The sequence below is a fragment of the Acipenser ruthenus genome, chromosome 18, assembly GCF_902713425.1.
Source record: "Acipenser ruthenus chromosome 18, fAciRut3.2 maternal haplotype, whole genome shotgun sequence".
Classification (NCBI taxonomy): Eukaryota; Metazoa; Chordata; class Actinopteri; order Acipenseriformes; family Acipenseridae; genus Acipenser; species Acipenser ruthenus.
In genome coordinates this window covers 18,886,066-18,903,597 of record NC_081206.1, presented here as the reverse complement: position 1 = coordinate 18,903,597, position 17,532 = coordinate 18,886,066, and the positions used below count along the sequence as shown (strand labels likewise).

Genomic DNA, 17,532 nt, shown 5'->3' with positions numbered 1-17,532 from the left:
GCATCTTGAGTAAACATGACATTTTTCCACTTCATGTTTACTGAATATATACCAACGCCTTTATTTGCTTACCTAGTGACATCTAGGTCATATCACTTCTCAAAGTTTCATTCGTTTCCATTTACTATTCAATACAATTATGTACATACTGTTGAAGTCACGGCCATCAACTTTTCCGTCATACTGATGGCACTTTATGTTTTGTTTTATTTCGAAATTGAAATGGCCCAAAAGCGGCTTTTTCATTTTTGTTTCCTATCTGACCATCGTCCACCTGGTAACAGCTTTAAAGTTATTCTGTGTATAAATAAATAACAATAAATGGTGAACTTTTTCCTTGTGTGTTGTGTTTTTTTTTTTTTTAAGAAATCCGTTTTGGCAGTTGCAACACCCTAAGTCATTCTAAGTTGACATGGCTTTAATTAGGTCCTTGAAAAAAAAAAAAAAAAAAAAAAAAATTTTTACAGGCAAATAATTTAATTTTGGCAGGAAGCCACAACTCATCGGTAAGTAGCTGTGGCTAAAACGGGAGAGTGGATATGATGATTGGCAATATCTGAAACGTCCTGCTTTTACAAAGAATGAGCAATTCTTTAAATAAACCACAAATGAGGTGATGATTACATTTCAATACTGCGTAATAATTATAATTAGAAGTGTAACATATGTCAGTATTCAGTGAAGTATTTAGTGTGGCATTTTGTTTAATTTTACTACAATTAAAATTATACATTCAATTAAGCTGAAACAGGAACATTACAGATTTGTTAATTATTTCTCTATATAGAAGTAAATACTGCAGTGTGCAGCATTGAACATAACGTTTGTTATAAGAAGTTTCCGGAGGTTATTTTGTTGCGTGTGTTGTTACAGACGCTGACCAGCTGACCACTATTATGGGTGTTTTTTCAATAAAGGAAGCAGAGTTTTAGCACAGACCGGTAGTTTCTCTGTACAGACTGTAATGGCTCTCCTCCTAGCAGCTGATGAGGTAATAGTTCTGACATCAGCAGCATAAGACACAGAGAGCTTGCTCTTCAGTTGAATAGTAGACGTTCATCTTTGAACCATATGGTTTGCAGCTCATGTCGACCCCTTTCCATTGAATTCAGTGGGCTGAGATGCCAATTCATTACAAGGTGATTTTATCATGGTATACTTGTGCTAGAATTTCTTTTTTTTTAAAATGCTGTAGAAAAATGTCTTGTATCCTTGAATCCCAGCTGTAACAATGTGTTCTTTTATGACTGGTGAGCATAATTGGACACAGTGCTCTTACGTGCAATCTCACCAGTGCATTATACAACCTCATCATAACCTCCTTGGATTTGTACTCTACACTTTTGGTTATATACCCAAGAATTGTGTTTGTCTTTTTGAGTGCCTGGTTGCTGCCAGTGATGAGCCTACCAAGGTATTTCTCTCATTCGTATCGTGTTCCCCACATAGTTTAAAAGACAAACACAATCCCTGCATTTGGGTCCACGTGTTGAAAGAAGACTAAAATAATACAAATCCATCTCTAATCAGTTAATGCCAGTATGTTTTTGGCTGGTCTGCCTGGGTGCTGTAAGCATAGTGGGGAAACGCAACTATTTGTTCAGCAGGTCGCATTTAAACGCTCATCAGTGTTAATAACGAATAGCTACTACAAAACAAAACGGCGAGAGCACATGTGGAAGTATCGCGTTTCTTTTGTTATTTCTTATTTTGGATCAGAAACGGTAGTAAGAGCTCAAATTTACAGCTAAAACAACAGTGTTTTATTTTAAACAACCAGGCTGGATCAAGTTGCCCCCTTTTCTGCTTTGGTTCTAGAAAGCTGAGCGCTCCGTTTATTTATCCTGCACTCTAGTATAAGGATGTCGGCAGAGTGTTGCGTGTTAGAGGGGTCTGCGTGGTGTTCTGGTTGAGAGAAAATTGCTTCTTTCACCACTGGATAGTCAGGACCGCAGACGCCATAGTGTAGAAGCTTCAGATACCACAACACTTATGAAATCTATCTTCAGAGTGTAATTTGCAAACTGTATTTTACCTTGAGGGTACTGAAATGAGTTCACTATTTACCAGATTTGACCAACGGTAATGTTTTTTAAATGTAGTACTCATTTCCAAGGTTTGAGTACAACTTCTCAACACAGGAGTCTTACTGTCGTATTAACAGACACACACAAAGCCAAATGTATGGTAGTGTTGGAATGCAGTGAAGACATTTCAGTCAGACTTGTTTGTAACAAAACAGAGAAGTGATTTTACCTTGGCTCATACAGAGTGTTCACGTTGGTTGTTCTATGCAGGTAGCCTTTACTAGGAGAACTGGTTCTCGTAAAGCAAATTTGGGGTGAGTGAACTTTCACAGATATGCCTAGCAAACAATGCCCCGTACCAAAACCGGTTTTGCCGGTTTGATAAAAATAAAGTAACACTGTGCATTAAGCGTACTGTAATGTATCCTCCATTCTTGGCAAACAGGATGACTGAAGTAATATAACACATTGTTATAACAGGGTGTGCTTCTCTGTCATAGAGTGGTTTAGATTTCTAGAAATGGAAAAGTATCACTAAATGATCTAAATATGTGTTCTTTTTTTTTCTTTTTTTAATTTTTTGTACAAATATTTGTTTAGAAGTAGTGTGTTTTTTTTGGGGGGGGGCAGCTAATAGGCATATATAATCATTTTGATGCCGTTTTTGGATTAGATCAGATTGCTTTTTGTGCGTGTATTTGTACTATACCTTTCTATGTCTGTGTGGATAGTACACACTTTTAGCACTTGCAGTATTACCTTTTTTTTTTTTTTTTTTTAGTACCACACCTAGTTTGACACATTACTTATACAGTCTGAAATTACTAAGCACTTCACTCAGAACTAAAAACAGGAAGTGAAAAGTGCTGATATTCTCTATTGATTAGTGGAATCTCTTGTGTGACAGAACCTGCTTACCCGATGAGGCAGTTTGTGCTGCTCAACCCTCCGCTGTAAGACTTTCACTCAACAGTAAAACAAACATTCCTAAAATTTATAGGAAAGTGTATAGACAGAAAGAGCACATCAAGACCTCCAGTTATGTGTCTAAATTTAAAGAAGGCTTGCACATGTTTTCTTTATACGATGATAGCTTTTATATTTGATATCAGATTTCTTCCATTCACAAAAGAATCTTGAAGTACTTTATTAAACGAGTGCCTAAGAGAATGGTTCAGTGGTTTCAGCATACATTGTGCTAAATTATAAAGAGGTACAATAATTGAGACCACCGCAACTTCAGCTGCACCACTTAGACACCACTTCCTCCACTGTATCCACGGTCAATACCAACACCGCTTCACTTGACCTTACTGTACAAATCTTTAGTAGGCTGACCCCAGATAACAGAAACAGGAGGACTTTATTTCAGATTTCCCCCACAATCAGATGGAAGCAGATATTTACATTCATGTTTGTTCATGACTTGAAGAACATCATCCAAGATGGAAGGTCCCAGATCCAGGAATGCTGGATAGGGATGGAGATCTGGCTCAGAGGTGTGGGGACTCTTGCTCTTAGTGTCTTTCTCCAAGCTGGATTCCTGCTTTGTTGCCTTGTCAGTCAGTGCCGGTCCACTGCTCTCCTCCTGGTCCTCAGCATCCTCTTGCCAGGACTCCTCCGAGTCCAGATTGTCCAGCATTGGCATGGAGGCAGAGTATTTCTTTGTGCGGAATGACAGCTCTGTCTGCTGGCCGCTGTGTGGGGATTCCGGCCCGTCGGTGTGGATCCGGGGGGGTTTGGGAGGGGGGTTGCAGGCCATGAGGAGGTTGTACTCGCTCTGGGAACTCTTCAGGAGTCCGTGACCCCCCTGCAGGAAGGAGAGGTCCCCAAACGGGTCTTCATCCCTCCCGATGTGGGACAGGTGCCTGAAATCCCCCAGCGGCATGCTGATCATGTCTGCATGTAGCACCTCCTTCATCTTCTGCTTTCTGACCCTTTTGGCAGCCGAGGATCTCATGAACAATGAGGACTTTCTCGGCATCTTCTGCTTTGTATCTTACAGCTTTTGTGTGATTTTTTGCAGTGTGAACAGATCACTAAAAGTTTTGGTTAAAGCTGCTAGTCCTGGAGATTCTTTTCTGGATGCACACCTGTAATAAAACAGAAGTAACCCGTTATTCATTTTACAACTTCTATTCTGAAAAGGGTTATTCCAGTCCAGGACTATGTTCTAATTGAACCAATGAAGCCTTCATACAGGTCCTGAAGGAACCAACCTTCTAAAAGTTGAATGTGTGGCGGAAGGTCTAAGTCGATCTGTGATGATATATTGTTGTTAGTGCTGCATGAACCGATTTGGTTAAACATAATCCAGATTTTTTTTAAATGATACCACTGCACAACAAGTTGCAACATTATAATTTAAATTAGAGTGTACTGAAAGTCTTAATCTATTTTACTGACTGCTGTAGCCACGTTTTCCTTCTTGATCACTAGAGAAATTACAACACATGGTTACAGGGTTTTTTTTAGGCTTTTCAGCGTGTGCCTAATTGAATGCTGCGGGAGCCAACATTTAAAGGAATTTCATTGTTGAGATTACTTTTAATTAGAAGTCTCACAAAATAATAATCTTTGCTACAGCTACAATTGTTCTTTTTAGGCGACATTGACAGCATAGCCATTACATGTTAGCAATTTGCTACATTTTAGCTTCATAAATATTTCACAAAGGGATAAATAGCAACACGTGTTTTGTGTTAAAAGCTAGTCTGCTGAGATGCTGTGCAGCCGACCAGGGGTCAGTTGTAGTTACAGTTGCAATTACAATGCGGTTTTGTTCAATTCCAGTTAGTTACAATTATGCTTCAGTAATTACAATTGCATTAAAAAGTAACAAACAACTACACACATTAACATGTTCACTCTATTTATTCTAAATAACCAAGCAATAATCACAGGTACAAATACAGAAACATACTATATCGCTGATGAGAAGAACATTACTAGTTTGGAGGTGTGGAAATGTACCCTGTTTTGGTGAATTTCCTGGGACTACCTAGGATTTACAAATGAACCACATGTTGTGAATTTCAGTTAAAAAGGCTTTAGAGAAGCGTCAGAAAGCAAACAAACAAACCGTGACTAGCAATGTAGAAAAACTGTAACTTTGGTGCATATAATATCCCATGAATCAACTTTCAGCCTATGTGTTAACAGCTGGTCACTTCTCCAAATTGTTAATCCTGCTTTATTTACAGTTCTGTTTAAGTTTTACTTTTCAGTGGGTAAAACTTCCTTAATTTTTCAAATACCAGCACATGCTATGAAATAAGTTATTTTAACAAACTAGGCAATAGAACTAATAAAGTCTAAAAACTATTATATCCTAGTAGCTGGTTCTAAAAAATTACACAATTAAAATCCTTCTTTTAGGCATAGCGACATCAAACTGCATTTAACCTTACAAACATGTAATGTATCAATAGAGTACATAATGGGGAAACAACTAAATGCAGAACACATTTATTTTTCCAAAATTCCCTTTACGTATTCATTAAATGTCCCTGTGAGCAATTATTAAAAATGTATTTTAAAGAATGTTCCATAGTTTTCTGTATATTCTACACATTTAGTAAACGTATTGTTTTGGAAAGTAAAAAAAACACATTTTATGAAAAAAGTGAATTATTAGTTTAGGGATGGCCTGTCCAATCTTCAAGTGCTATTCAACTCCAGGTTTAGGTATAATAAGAGATTTACCTGCTGGTTTATATGGTTCATTTAAACAATGAAAAACATGGTTGGAACAAAAACTGTACGTGGTCTGGAAAGGCCCATTACTCCATTACTTTTTTACTCTAACAGCAATAGTAACACACAACAAGAGTAACTGTAATTTCCAATATATAGTGCAATATAGTGCATGCAGCAATATTATTATATAATGTACATTTTTTTATGATTTTAAATTCAAACGATTCTTAGAAACTTACCTGACAAAAGCTATCTGGAATGCCTGCCTGTCTCTCCCTCACAAGTAATTACATTACACATCCCTAAATAGAGAGATGTGACCAGGCATGTTTTAACCACACAACAAGCCAGAAAGTCAAGGAAAGCAACTCTCAGGGTTCTACGTCTGTGTACAAAGTGGTGATAATTCTAAACAAGTTATAAAAATAGATTAACGTACCTGAGCAGGATAAAACAAACAAAAAAGGCCGTCCAAACTGAAAATCCTGTGCATTCCTATGTGTCATTTATGGTTCCCTAACCTCCCTTTCTCCCCTCACCTTTTCCTCATCGCTGTGTTTTAAGTTTGTTTTGCTCAATAGCAGTTATTGTCCAATTTAACTTCTATTTAGCCAGCCATCTGTATTGTTTCCTGTGAAAACTTCTTCTACCTCCTTTACCTAACGTACCGCCAAGGTGTACACAAGTACAAAAGTGAAAAACAGGTTTGTTTTTCTGTTTGCTTTTCATAGGCGGAAGGGGATTGTGGCCAAGTCACATGCCCCAGAGCCAGCTAACAAGGAGTGGAGGTATTCTTTTGTGAGATTTTTCAAGGAAGGACTATACGGCTCAGAGATTAATGCATCACAAGGGCAGCTGCTTTCCATGCCCACTTCTTTCTTTTTTTTACTTTTTAAAATGGTGCATTTTGTGTGAGTGGCTTCTACTGAAACTGTGGGATGATCATAGAGAATCATGATTGCAAATGTTCTCTCTCATTGTTTATCTATTCCAAGGTATCATTGACAAGCCCAGGCACAGTACTTGCTTATTTACAAACGCACGTACACACTCACACACACACACACACACACACGCTGCTGTGCATTCTCACAAAGGAAGTAGACACAACTAGATTAAAATTATCTTCCTTAGATTTTTGTAGACACCCCTGCATTTGTCATGCTTTTGTTTTGGGGTGGGGGTAGGTGGGGCTAAGTGTGTTAGGTGAGTATTTAGGTTTAGTAAGACTTCTATTTGAAATGTTTGTCATTGAAGTTTCTTTTACTATTTCTAAATTCAGCACTATTGAGTTTTTAATAGTTATGGATGCTATGCAAGTACTTACTGCTAGCAAAAGTTTTAATCTTGCAAAATAATATATAAAACAGGCCGTATACAGTGTTACTGAAAAGCCCAGCCCAGGCTTCCCGCTGTGGGACACATTATCGAGTCTCATACAAGAAACCGAAGCGACAGGCCTACTTCACTACACTTTCCCTGGGCACAGGCTCTGCAGATGATCAGTCCCACAAGCGCAGAAATCCCCCAAACCCGGCCATCAATCTCCCTACCCTCTGCTCTCCTCTGGTATTTGCCTGCCATCTTGATAGATTGTGCCTACGAGGGCTGAGGATAAGTTTTCAAAAGATTAAACAGCAGCATCAGTTTTTCTGAGCCTGAGGCAATGGGAAGAACTAATGACTCCAATCCATTAGATTCAGGTCTAGACCTTTCCTGGATCAGGCCTATAGAAGCTTTTACCCTAGTGATGTAGCCCAGGGAAATCTCAATAAAAAACTAAAATCTATGTATTCAATTCAGTTTAGTCCTATATTTGACTAATTAAGAGCCAAAGTATAGGGATTTGCACAGCAAAACTATCCAACCCAGTTAGTACCCCCAGGCCTGCTGAAGTAAAATGTTGTGGTTAAGCAATATCATAATGCAGATTGTCCACTTGACAGTCCGGTTTTGTAAAACATTCCTGCTTTTATGTCACGGTATGTACAAATAGCTTCCTGCCACTGCTGTACGTGCAGAATTAGTAGTATATTGTAACAGTATGTGCTAGACGCATGTTAAACACCTTTCTGCATTGCATAATAACATTCCCACGGAGAGTTGCAGGGGGCACTGATGGCTGGGGGTGATAGATTTAGATTGAGTTACTGTGTAGTTGACCTGTAACCCAGTAAATGTTTCTCTATTCATTTAACAGTGGCAGTAGGCAGTTCAGAGACTGATTACAGCATCTAAAGATGAACGGGTCATTTCTATGTAATAATGCTATGTTATTTAATGGTGCTTGACTTTAAAAATATATATGAACTCATGATCGTGTACAGTAATACATTTAGAGTTTGTTATGTTGTCGACCCTTTGTTTGTCTCGAGCAGTGCTCTTGTAGTTTTTATCCTTGTGCTGTGTTATGTGATGGCTCAGTATTGCATACATAAGGAAGTTGAATACGCCTACAACAAAGAAACAGTCACAGTCTATGTGGCAATGTGCCCCGCCCCTGTGTGCTTATTATGTGTTGTATGTTGCGTGCGTGTGTTAATGTTGGTGTATAGATTGGTACACGGGATATAAACGGGTCTGTGTTTCACGTGTGATTTAAAAAGGTAGATTTGTATTTAGGCACGAGGAGGGCACAAATCACTTCACGTGCTGGTTAAATGTAATATGTGAATCCCAGCACAATAGTATATATAGGCGCACATTTCTTTCAGTCGGGGTTAGGTGTTCGGTGAGTGGAGAACGGGATTGGAGATGGAGGTAAAGATAATAATAATAATAATAATAATAATAATAATAATAATAGGTAAATCTGCTCACCGTGTTTTGTCTGTGTAGTCCGTTTTGTTTGTCTTTTTATTTTGGCGTGTAGTGCCGTGTCCCGTGTTTTTGTGTTTAAAACCTTTTATTTTCCGTTCTGTTTATTAAATGCTGAGCGAAAGCATTCGCTCAGCTTCACCAAACCACACATCTCTGTCTGTTTATTTCCTGCTTCTGGTCTGACGCCACCCACTCCGGCTGTCTTTGTGACAGTCTACTTTTTGATAATGTCTTTATTTGTAAAGACAAGGCCCGCATTGCCCGCAGGCTCTAAAGTTGTTTGTCATGTGCTATAAATAGTTCTTTCTCACCAATTTAATGGAGGCGGATATTTTGAAGACCTTGAAAAAGACTTCTGACTGACACGTTTGTCATTGAATTTATTCATTTTCTTACAGTACAGTCAGCGCCGCCCAGTCGGGATCCTGATAATCGGGATTTCTGCTTAAATGGGATACAACTCTGGGAGAGTTCTTCTCAGTGCTGTTTGTGTCATTTAATTGGGATGTCACTTTGTTTAATTGGGATACAGTATTTTCAATGATGAACAGAGATCTCTTTTCAGAGACAGGTTCGTGTAGCACAGTCCAGCCAGTACGTGATTGTGCTGTGACTTGCGTAAAACACGTTGAACTCCTGAAGGAGCTGGAAAAGTTGAAAATGTTTATCCTGTCTGCCAATTTCAAAGATTGTTATCTGTAAAGAAGACAAAGTAAGACAGATACAGAAAGAATCATAATGTAAAAAAAAAAACAAACAAAAAAGTCTGGGGTTATCAAGCTTTCCTGTCAGAGCATAAACCCAAACACATCTTCCATGAGCTCCCAATTAGATAGACTTCCAGATGTCAGTTTCAGCTGAAAAAACAGACTGGAATACTTTACAACCCACAGTGTTTGTCAGTGTACCTTCGAAGAGCCTCAGCTTACTGCAGCTTCCGTTATTTACAAATTCAAATAATAATCATGCATGGTATGGCAGGTGGTCAAGTCTGTAGCAGATCTGCTAGTTTGCTGATGCTGCAGAGAAGCAGTGCTGTAGCATTGTAGACAATCCTGAGGTTTTGTAACTCTCTAATGACTAGTCTTTTTGGTCTGTTATCTGTCCATAATACATCCTTACAATCTTTTAGGGTGGATTAGATTGGCACAGTGCATTTAGTGTGTAGAATGTACAAGTGCAGTCCCTGGGCATGGACAGGTATCTGGACTAAGCTAGTCAACCTGCTGAAGGTTGAACACAATTAATAATCTAGTGTAGGGCCCCGAGTGGCTCACCTGTCACGTGGTGTGAGAGTGAGTCATACAGTCAGGGGAGAGCAGGATTGTGTCCTGGCTGTGCAGAGTTGACCATGATGCTTCTGCGGGTTAAACAAAACCATCAGGGACTGTTTCTCTTCATTGTGCTACCCTACTGGCCAGGCATCTGGTGTTCGTAAGCTGCAGGCCTGGCCTTTTGCTTGAGTAATAACAAGGTAATTAATGTCAATACGGCTATTCTGGTAAAAATATTTTAAAAAATTAAATAAGTGAGAGACTTGTTTCTGACAGATGTAATTATTCAATCAAATGAAATAGCTTCCTAATGATAATATTTACTTAACACTGTCCAGACAACTCAGCGAGTTTTTTAAGTGTATATATTTTTCAATGAGTTAGCAATTAAAGACCATGGTTTTGTTACACTATTCGATAGAACCTAAAACAATGGAATATTTTCTTTTGGGATACCACTAAAGGCATTCTCTTTAGCCAGGATGCAAAAATTTGGTTACTATCTAATTTTTTCAATATGTCATCCAGTTGGTAGATTTATGACTTGGCTTTGGTTCACATAAAAGGGTGCATTTTTTCATCTGATCTCTACCAGTTTCAAGCAGTCCCTGGTTTGCGGTATGTTTTGATATTATTGTTCTGAAAACTGCATATTTTTTGTTGTTGTCATGAAACAGAAGTTTTTCCAAATATCATCAACTGAACTACTGACACACTCAGGGGAGAAAAAAACCCAAAGAAGGTTTCACCGCGAATTCGGCCCCTAAGTTAAATTAGAAATGAAACGGTACCCAGATGCTTTGGTAACATTTTTCGGCCTTTCTTGACGCATCATAAATCGTATAAGAGACTTCATATTGAAGCTCCACAAACTGAACAATGATTATGTAGGCTGACTGGCTGCCTGAGTGCCTGTCTTGTCAGCTCATAAAGGATCTGAGACTCCAGTGCAGCCAGGTGGCTTGATCCCATTCCATACACTCACCACTCTACATGTCTCCTACCCTCTACTCTGTATGTCCTCAAATCATGGTCTGTGTGCTACATTCAAATAGTAACTGTGGTTAACTTTGTCGAAACCTTTAAGGATTTAACTAGAACTTAAAATCTCCTAGTTCCTGCAATGTCATTTTTGTAATGCAGGGACTAATACTGAATGCAGTACTCTAAGTGCAGTCTCAGCAGTGCTTATGGGTACAGTAGATGGTCCCTTGATTTTGTACAATTTTGACTATATAGCCTTCTGTTTGCATTTGTAATTACCACTCCACACTGCCTGGTTGGTCAACCTATTATGACCCCATGTTGGCTGTCTGCTATAATGTCACTTTACAATACAATATAGTTTACCCCTTATTATTAGTTATGACGGTAAGGCTGATGGGTCTAATTTCCTATCAGTACCACATTTGCAATCTGCTTGTTTCTTAAGCACTCTTAGATAGATACCATCCTTAGTACTTCTGTTTGATTTCTACTAAATGCATCTAACATGACCTGTGGACTGTCGGTAACCAGGGGTTTGTTATTGGCATCATTACTAGTGAAAACCTGTATATAGCATTCATTCATTACTACTGTATCTGCCTCTACTCCTTCTGCCCTTAGACATTTCAGATATTTATTTATTATTATTTTACAGTTGTGGTATTGGAAAAATGTTTTCCGGTTTTGTTTGATGTCTGTGGCACTCTGAAATTCTGGATCTCTTTTTGCATTTCTCATATCATATCTAGAAGCTGTGCAGGAGTTTTCCTATACCAGGGTGTAACAGGGGAGATCTGGACTGACTGTCTGGCACATCCGTATTACTGCAGGTAGAGGGCAGCAGTCTCCTATGATCCGTCTGTCAGTCATGGCGATGACACGGAGAGGTAGGGAAGAGGGTGTGTGTGCTTTCCCTCTCTCTGAGTGGCGGAGGGGCGGGCCTTGGGAGACTGCTTGGCCCATAAGAACTGGCTTGGTGATGCACTCGGGTGGCCGGGTTGGGGAAAGTACAGTGTCGCTGGCGGAAGAGGCCAGTGTGAAATAAGGAGCAGGCGAGCCCGACTGAGGGGACCGCCTTCTGTAAAAACGATTTAAAAAAAGAAATAAAAGAAATAATTACGTACCCGAGGGGACGTGTATAGATATACGGGGAACCCTGGCCAACCCCAGTGTATAAGCACAGCGGAGTGTAGGACGGAGACCCGTGCTGACCGGCTTAGCGGCAGTGGGGGCACTGCATAAGCAGCACTTTTGTTTGTAGTTTTATTACTGTGTCTTATTTTCCCTTTTTCTTTCGCCTTCTGTTTTCATTATTATTTTTGAGCACTTGAAGGTGCACGGACTGGGATACCTGTGTTGGTAACCCCGTGGTCCTGGTTTACTGTCGGCAGTATCCAGACCACGGACAACAGCGCCCTCTGCGGGCTAAAGTAAATAAAACAAGGAATAAGAAAAATAAATAAATCTGGGCACCTGTGCGGTGTTTCCAAATAAAATCTTCTGTCTCCTGTGTCAGTGAATACCCTCACCCTTCCACACAGGGGTACTCAGTTATTTTAGTGAAGGTCCAATATTCTTGGTTACAGCAAGGTCACGGTCCGGAGCACATTTTCACTCCCATCCCCACACCGACAAACAAACACAGAGTTACACCAGTACAGTTTTACACAAGTTCTTCACTAGGGTTAAATGAGTTTTTGGGGGAATCAAAACTCTGTCTTATTTTTACGAGTCTGCCTTCTTAACTGATTTGTTACTGCAGGAATTCTTTCCCTGCCATAACCACTGAATTGTATAACTATTGTATTCTTATGTGTCTGTGTTAGCAGAGCCAAATATTGTTTCTCCAAATTGTAGCAAACAGAACTGAAGAAAAAAACTGAACTGAAAAATCACTGTGCTTTCTCTTTCAAGTGAATTAAAAATAAAAACACCTTACAAATAATAAGAAAATACAGTAATTTTACATTCAGTGCATTTCTAAGTCGGCTAATACTCACAGTACGTGGGAGAAGTGGCAGGTCGTCAAGGGCCTTGAGTTACAGGTGAGCTCAGCAAACGCAATACAGAGACGCAAATATTTGCATCAGTCAGAAAAGAACACTGATATTAATATTAATAATGTTCGTCTTGGGGAACGAATATCCGCACACATTGTGTGATCTGCAGATACTTAAGACAGGAAACACTTTGCATGTGTTGTAAGCCTGACTTGGATTGTAGAATTTGACAATTTGAATCGCCAATACAATCGGCATACTCATTGGTAAGTTTTGCACACATAGCACATTTTGATTGATGGTGGAATGATGCGATATCTGTCGTGGCCGGGTTCTGTCCGTTGCGCTACCATTGCTTGCAAAGTGAAGTTTCATACACATGAGTAGTACAGTACGGTATCATATTGTGTGCTTTCCCTGAGTCAGGAGTACCAACAGTAACACAAGTACGCGTTGACTTGTATGTGTTTTTAAAGAGAGCATTATGTTGTTTTGCCTGGGCTTTGTAGCACCAGTACTTGTCATTGTTTTCTTGGTCTTTGTGAAGTGTGATTTTCTGAACTCGTACCATAAGGTATGAAATAGTATCTTCAAAAAAATTACTAATGCCAGTTGTTTTATTTAGTCATAGAGAAGGGATATTTTGATGCCACAAAAGCCAACAGACTGAGTTTCACTTCATTTGAGCTGCTAATACTGTACATTTTGTTTAATTCATAGCTTGCACTTAGTATCTGCTACTTCCTATGACAGTGACACCTGCTGTACCCTCGCACATCACACATCACACTCTCATGAGAACTGTGCTGTCTGAAAAATTTCCAGTGTGAATGCAAGTATAACATAGATTGGCATATGACTTGGCGGTCCGGTCAAAATGTACTTGCGGTCTGGATTCGGACCACGGTCCGCCTATTGAGTACCCCTGTCCTAAACTTTCAGTTTTGCTCTTTTTTTTGTAAACACAACACAGCTCATTCCTTTTCCTGATGCTTTTTATTTGAAGCCACTGTTGTGATTCTTTATTGTAGACTTGGAGGTAAATTGATCCTACCCTGCAACTCTATTCTCTTTTGAGCTTCCATCCACCCTCCATGGATTACAAGCTGTCATTCCTTTGAAGCCAGCCTTTCAAAGTTGTAAACCACAGTTTTAGATGGCAGTGGTTTGCTTTTACAATAGAATCCATGTTTCGTGCTGTGCTCATGCAAATTCACAATGTATCCATTGCTTTCATTTGTTGTACCCTGTTCTTTAGGGAACATTTACCAATGTACACATGGAATGAATGGTATCAATTATCCTGCCAAATCTGTCCAGACAATAGATGAACAACCTCAAAAGATAGGCCCGCCCTGTCATGGGCACGCTTACATTCAGTGTATCATAGCGGTAATAATTCCTGCAATTGTATTAATTACATTCACTCATCATCTGCTCTAATGTGCAAGAGAGTATTTCCAGGTGTGTGAATGAGAGAGGCGCTTGGAGAAAGTGGGAATCAGCCAGTAATCAACTGAAAATGTTGTTCAACTCAACTGTATATACATTTATCCATATATATTTTTTTATATGTAGAAAAAAGTTACACAGCTACCTTTGTGGCTTTTGGGACTGCAGGCAATGCAGACAGAAACAGATGTGATGAATAATTAGAATTGACATTTCTTGGCACTTGTTCTTCAGAATTGAAGTCCTGGTCACCTTCTCACGCATGAAATCTTGCTGGTGTTTGGTTAGCCTCATGAAAGGATATTTTTTGGAAATCGCTCGCATAAATATAATGACATTTGATGTCCCTAAACAAAATCTCAAAGTGACAAACCTTCAATGTATTGACACGTGCATGCATGAGCTGCTCAAAGCTACAACATGGGGACCTTTTTAGCTGTTAATGTCATTATCCCTTTCAATTAAATTTTGCATGGCAGTTCTTATGAACCATTTGTAAAATGTATTTATTTCCAGTCCTTCCATGTAATACTACAGTTTTTATAGTTGTAGAATATTAAGCATTGCAGTTATTTTTTGTTCTGGTTATGAATGATAATTCCAGAAAGGAGATGCTGCCCCTTGGTTATTTTTTAATCTATTTGTAAACCTACGTATTTGCTTTTTACAGGTGCAAAAAATAAATAAGTTAATAGCATATGTTATATAGGGGATTGTCATGATCTCACAATACAAGCATTTTTACACGTTTTAAAAGATGTGCCTCTATAATATGATGTTAAATTACCAAGCACATGGCGTTCCTAAGTATATTGAATGGTCCACACTAATTCATATTTAATCCACACGGCATGTTAATTCATCATGAGAGGCACTTATTTGAAAGTGTTACCAGCATTCTTCGGTAAGTATAGAATGTTGCTCTTTGGATTATTGTAAAAGCGGTTTTCTGTGCTTACAACAATAGAAGCAATGTGTTAACACTTCACTAGCATGTGGAAATATATAGTTATGTGTGTGCGTGCATGTGTGTGCGTGCGGGGATGGAGAAATAAAGTTCACACTCCAGGCAGTGTTGCTTTCAGTTGACCAGCAGTCAAATTGACATTCCACCGCACCCCAGAACACACAGCTCTCGAACAACGGCTACTAAAGTGGGTGCTTCATCTACGCAACACACATTTCATTACTGTGCCCAAGTCACCGCCACACCCAGTTTTCATGACAGATGGCATGCTACAACCAAAGTGCACATTTTACAAAAAAATTCTCATTAGTTCCATCCTTGAAGATACATTGCTGTACCTAAAACAGGGCTTTTAGTTTTCACTCATCCTGCATCCAGTCTAGGTTTCACAATGACTTTCAATTACGTATATTATTTAAATGATGGGGAGCCATGAGTTCGTTGTTAAATCAGTGTGGAGCAGTGTGGAGTAGTGGTTAGGTCTCTGGACTCTGGACTGGAGGGTCGTGGGTTCCATCCCCGGTGGGGGGACACTGCTGCTGTACCCTTGAGCAAGGTACTTTACCTAGATTGCTCCAGTAAAAACCCAACTGTATAAATGGGTAATTGTATGTAAAAATAATGTGATATCTTGTAACAATTGTAAGTCGCCCTGGATAAGGGCGTCTGCTAAGAAATAAATAATAATAATAATAATAAATAAATTGGTCACTCCTTATAGTTGCATGAACAGCTCCTGTTAGTAAAACCACAGGGGACTTACTCATGTTGTGTTATAAGTTCAGAACAGATTTACCCTGGGCCTGATTGGTCAAACTCCCGGCATCTGGGTATACTTTTGAAATGACTAAATAAGGGAAGTTCCACAACCCAGGACTGGATTCAGGGCTAGTGTGAGGTTCAATCTAATTGCTAATACATGCAGACAAGAAAATCTCAAATGAACTAGTCAAATTATTTCACAAAAGTTTTCAACAAACTTTGTTTAGTTTTTAGTCGTTCTACATATAAATGATAAATGCAGTAGTTGATCCATTTGTGTGGTATTTGCATTCTCGTTGCAACATATTTATAATCTCAGCAGGCTCCCTGGAGAGGAGGTAGAGAAACTCAAGCGAGCAATGAAACTAAAGCTTGCTCTGTTGAACAGGATATTAAAACTCATGAGATCTGTATGTCTGTAAGAAAGGAGGAAGCCCACGCTCACCAGTGAAACTGCAGCACATCCATCATCCAAAACTGGAGCCCTGGCTACATTAGAGTGGACCCTGCAGTGGCCAAAGTTCAACTGCCTGCTCCTGATTTAAGAGACCAGCTGCGAGCCAACATCTGGATTTCCAATACCCAGATTTCAAGATGTTCTGTTGATCTAATTCCAGTTTGTACCAATACAAGCACTCTCCCCCCTCCATATAAATCAGAGAGCTGTTGAATGTGGTCTGGGGGTGACGCTTTCAAGAGCAATCCGCTGTTCCTAAGTAAATGGACTGGGGCTTTCATTCACACGCAGTATCATTCTTTTATAATGGAACTACAGCAGAATGTAGGTGAAATTTAATTCAGCATTGATGTCCAACACAGCAATTATTTCCCACTAGATAATTGACCACAGTACTAGTTAAGTGTTCTGAGCCGAAGGCAAGCGAAAGACCTGGTCTACAGGTAGTGACCGCTGAATAATAGTACAAACCGAACAAATGTGTTTTTTGTTATTTGAAAGGCCACCTTACTTGGAACCAGATGGACTGTACATTATACAGATATCACATTATACACATTATACATTATACAGATATCACATTATTTTTACATACAATTACCCATTTATACAGTTGGGTTTTTACTGGAGCAATCTAGGTAAAGTACCTTTCTCAAGGGTACAGCAGCAGTGTCCCTCACCTGGGATTGAACCCACGACTCTCCGATCAAGAGTCCAGAGCCCTAACCACTTCTCCACACTGTAACAGAAAGCAATGAGCTGCATTAGTGGTTCTAGAGCTTGTATCTCGCCAGCAGGGGTCACAATCTGTAACTGCAGTGCATCACACAACACTGCCTGTTACATTTTGATTGTCAAAATAGAGTTAATTACCTTAGAGTTCTTTGTGTTTAATTGCTAAGAAAGCTTCGGTTTTGCATGTGGAACAACCCTGTATATTTGTAAAAAGTTCTGATATTCTTTTAATGCTCTGTGATGGGCATTTTTTTTCTCTCTTTGTGTGTTATGATGTGATGTCAGGTTGCCATAACAAAGAAATCTCAGAGTCCCCAGCATCAGTCCATAACCCCTGAACACTTGCACGTTC

General features: G+C 39.3%; 2 protein-coding genes across 4 annotated transcripts in view; one reads left to right on the top strand and one right to left on the bottom strand.

Annotated features, from left to right (window-relative positions):
- LOC117412541 (dnaJ homolog subfamily C member 17-like) overlaps nucleotides 1–17,532 on the top strand; it is a 77,431-nt gene that overhangs the window by 48,561 nt on the left and 11,338 nt on the right. The gene's annotated exons all lie outside the window — the stretch shown is intronic.
- Nucleotides 3,008–6,510, bottom strand: LOC117970503 (cdc42 effector protein 3-like). Of its 3 annotated transcripts, none has more exons than XM_034918282.2 (2): nucleotides 6,266–6,510; nucleotides 3,008–4,120 (listed from the first exon to the last, which is right to left on the bottom strand). In XM_034918282.2, exon 2 carries the CDS (start codon nucleotides 4,009–4,011, stop codon nucleotides 3,391–3,393), a length of 621 nt encoding a protein of 206 aa, XP_034774173.1. In that variant the 5' UTR covers nucleotides 4,012–4,120; nucleotides 6,266–6,510; the 3' UTR covers nucleotides 3,008–3,390. The 3 variants fall into 3 exon arrangements, with proteins under 3 accessions (XP_034774173.1, XP_034774171.1, XP_034774172.1); XM_034918280.2 differs by having other exon boundaries at nucleotides 6,166–6,509; XM_034918281.2 differs by lacking the exon at nucleotides 6,266–6,510 and adding an exon at nucleotides 5,966–6,127.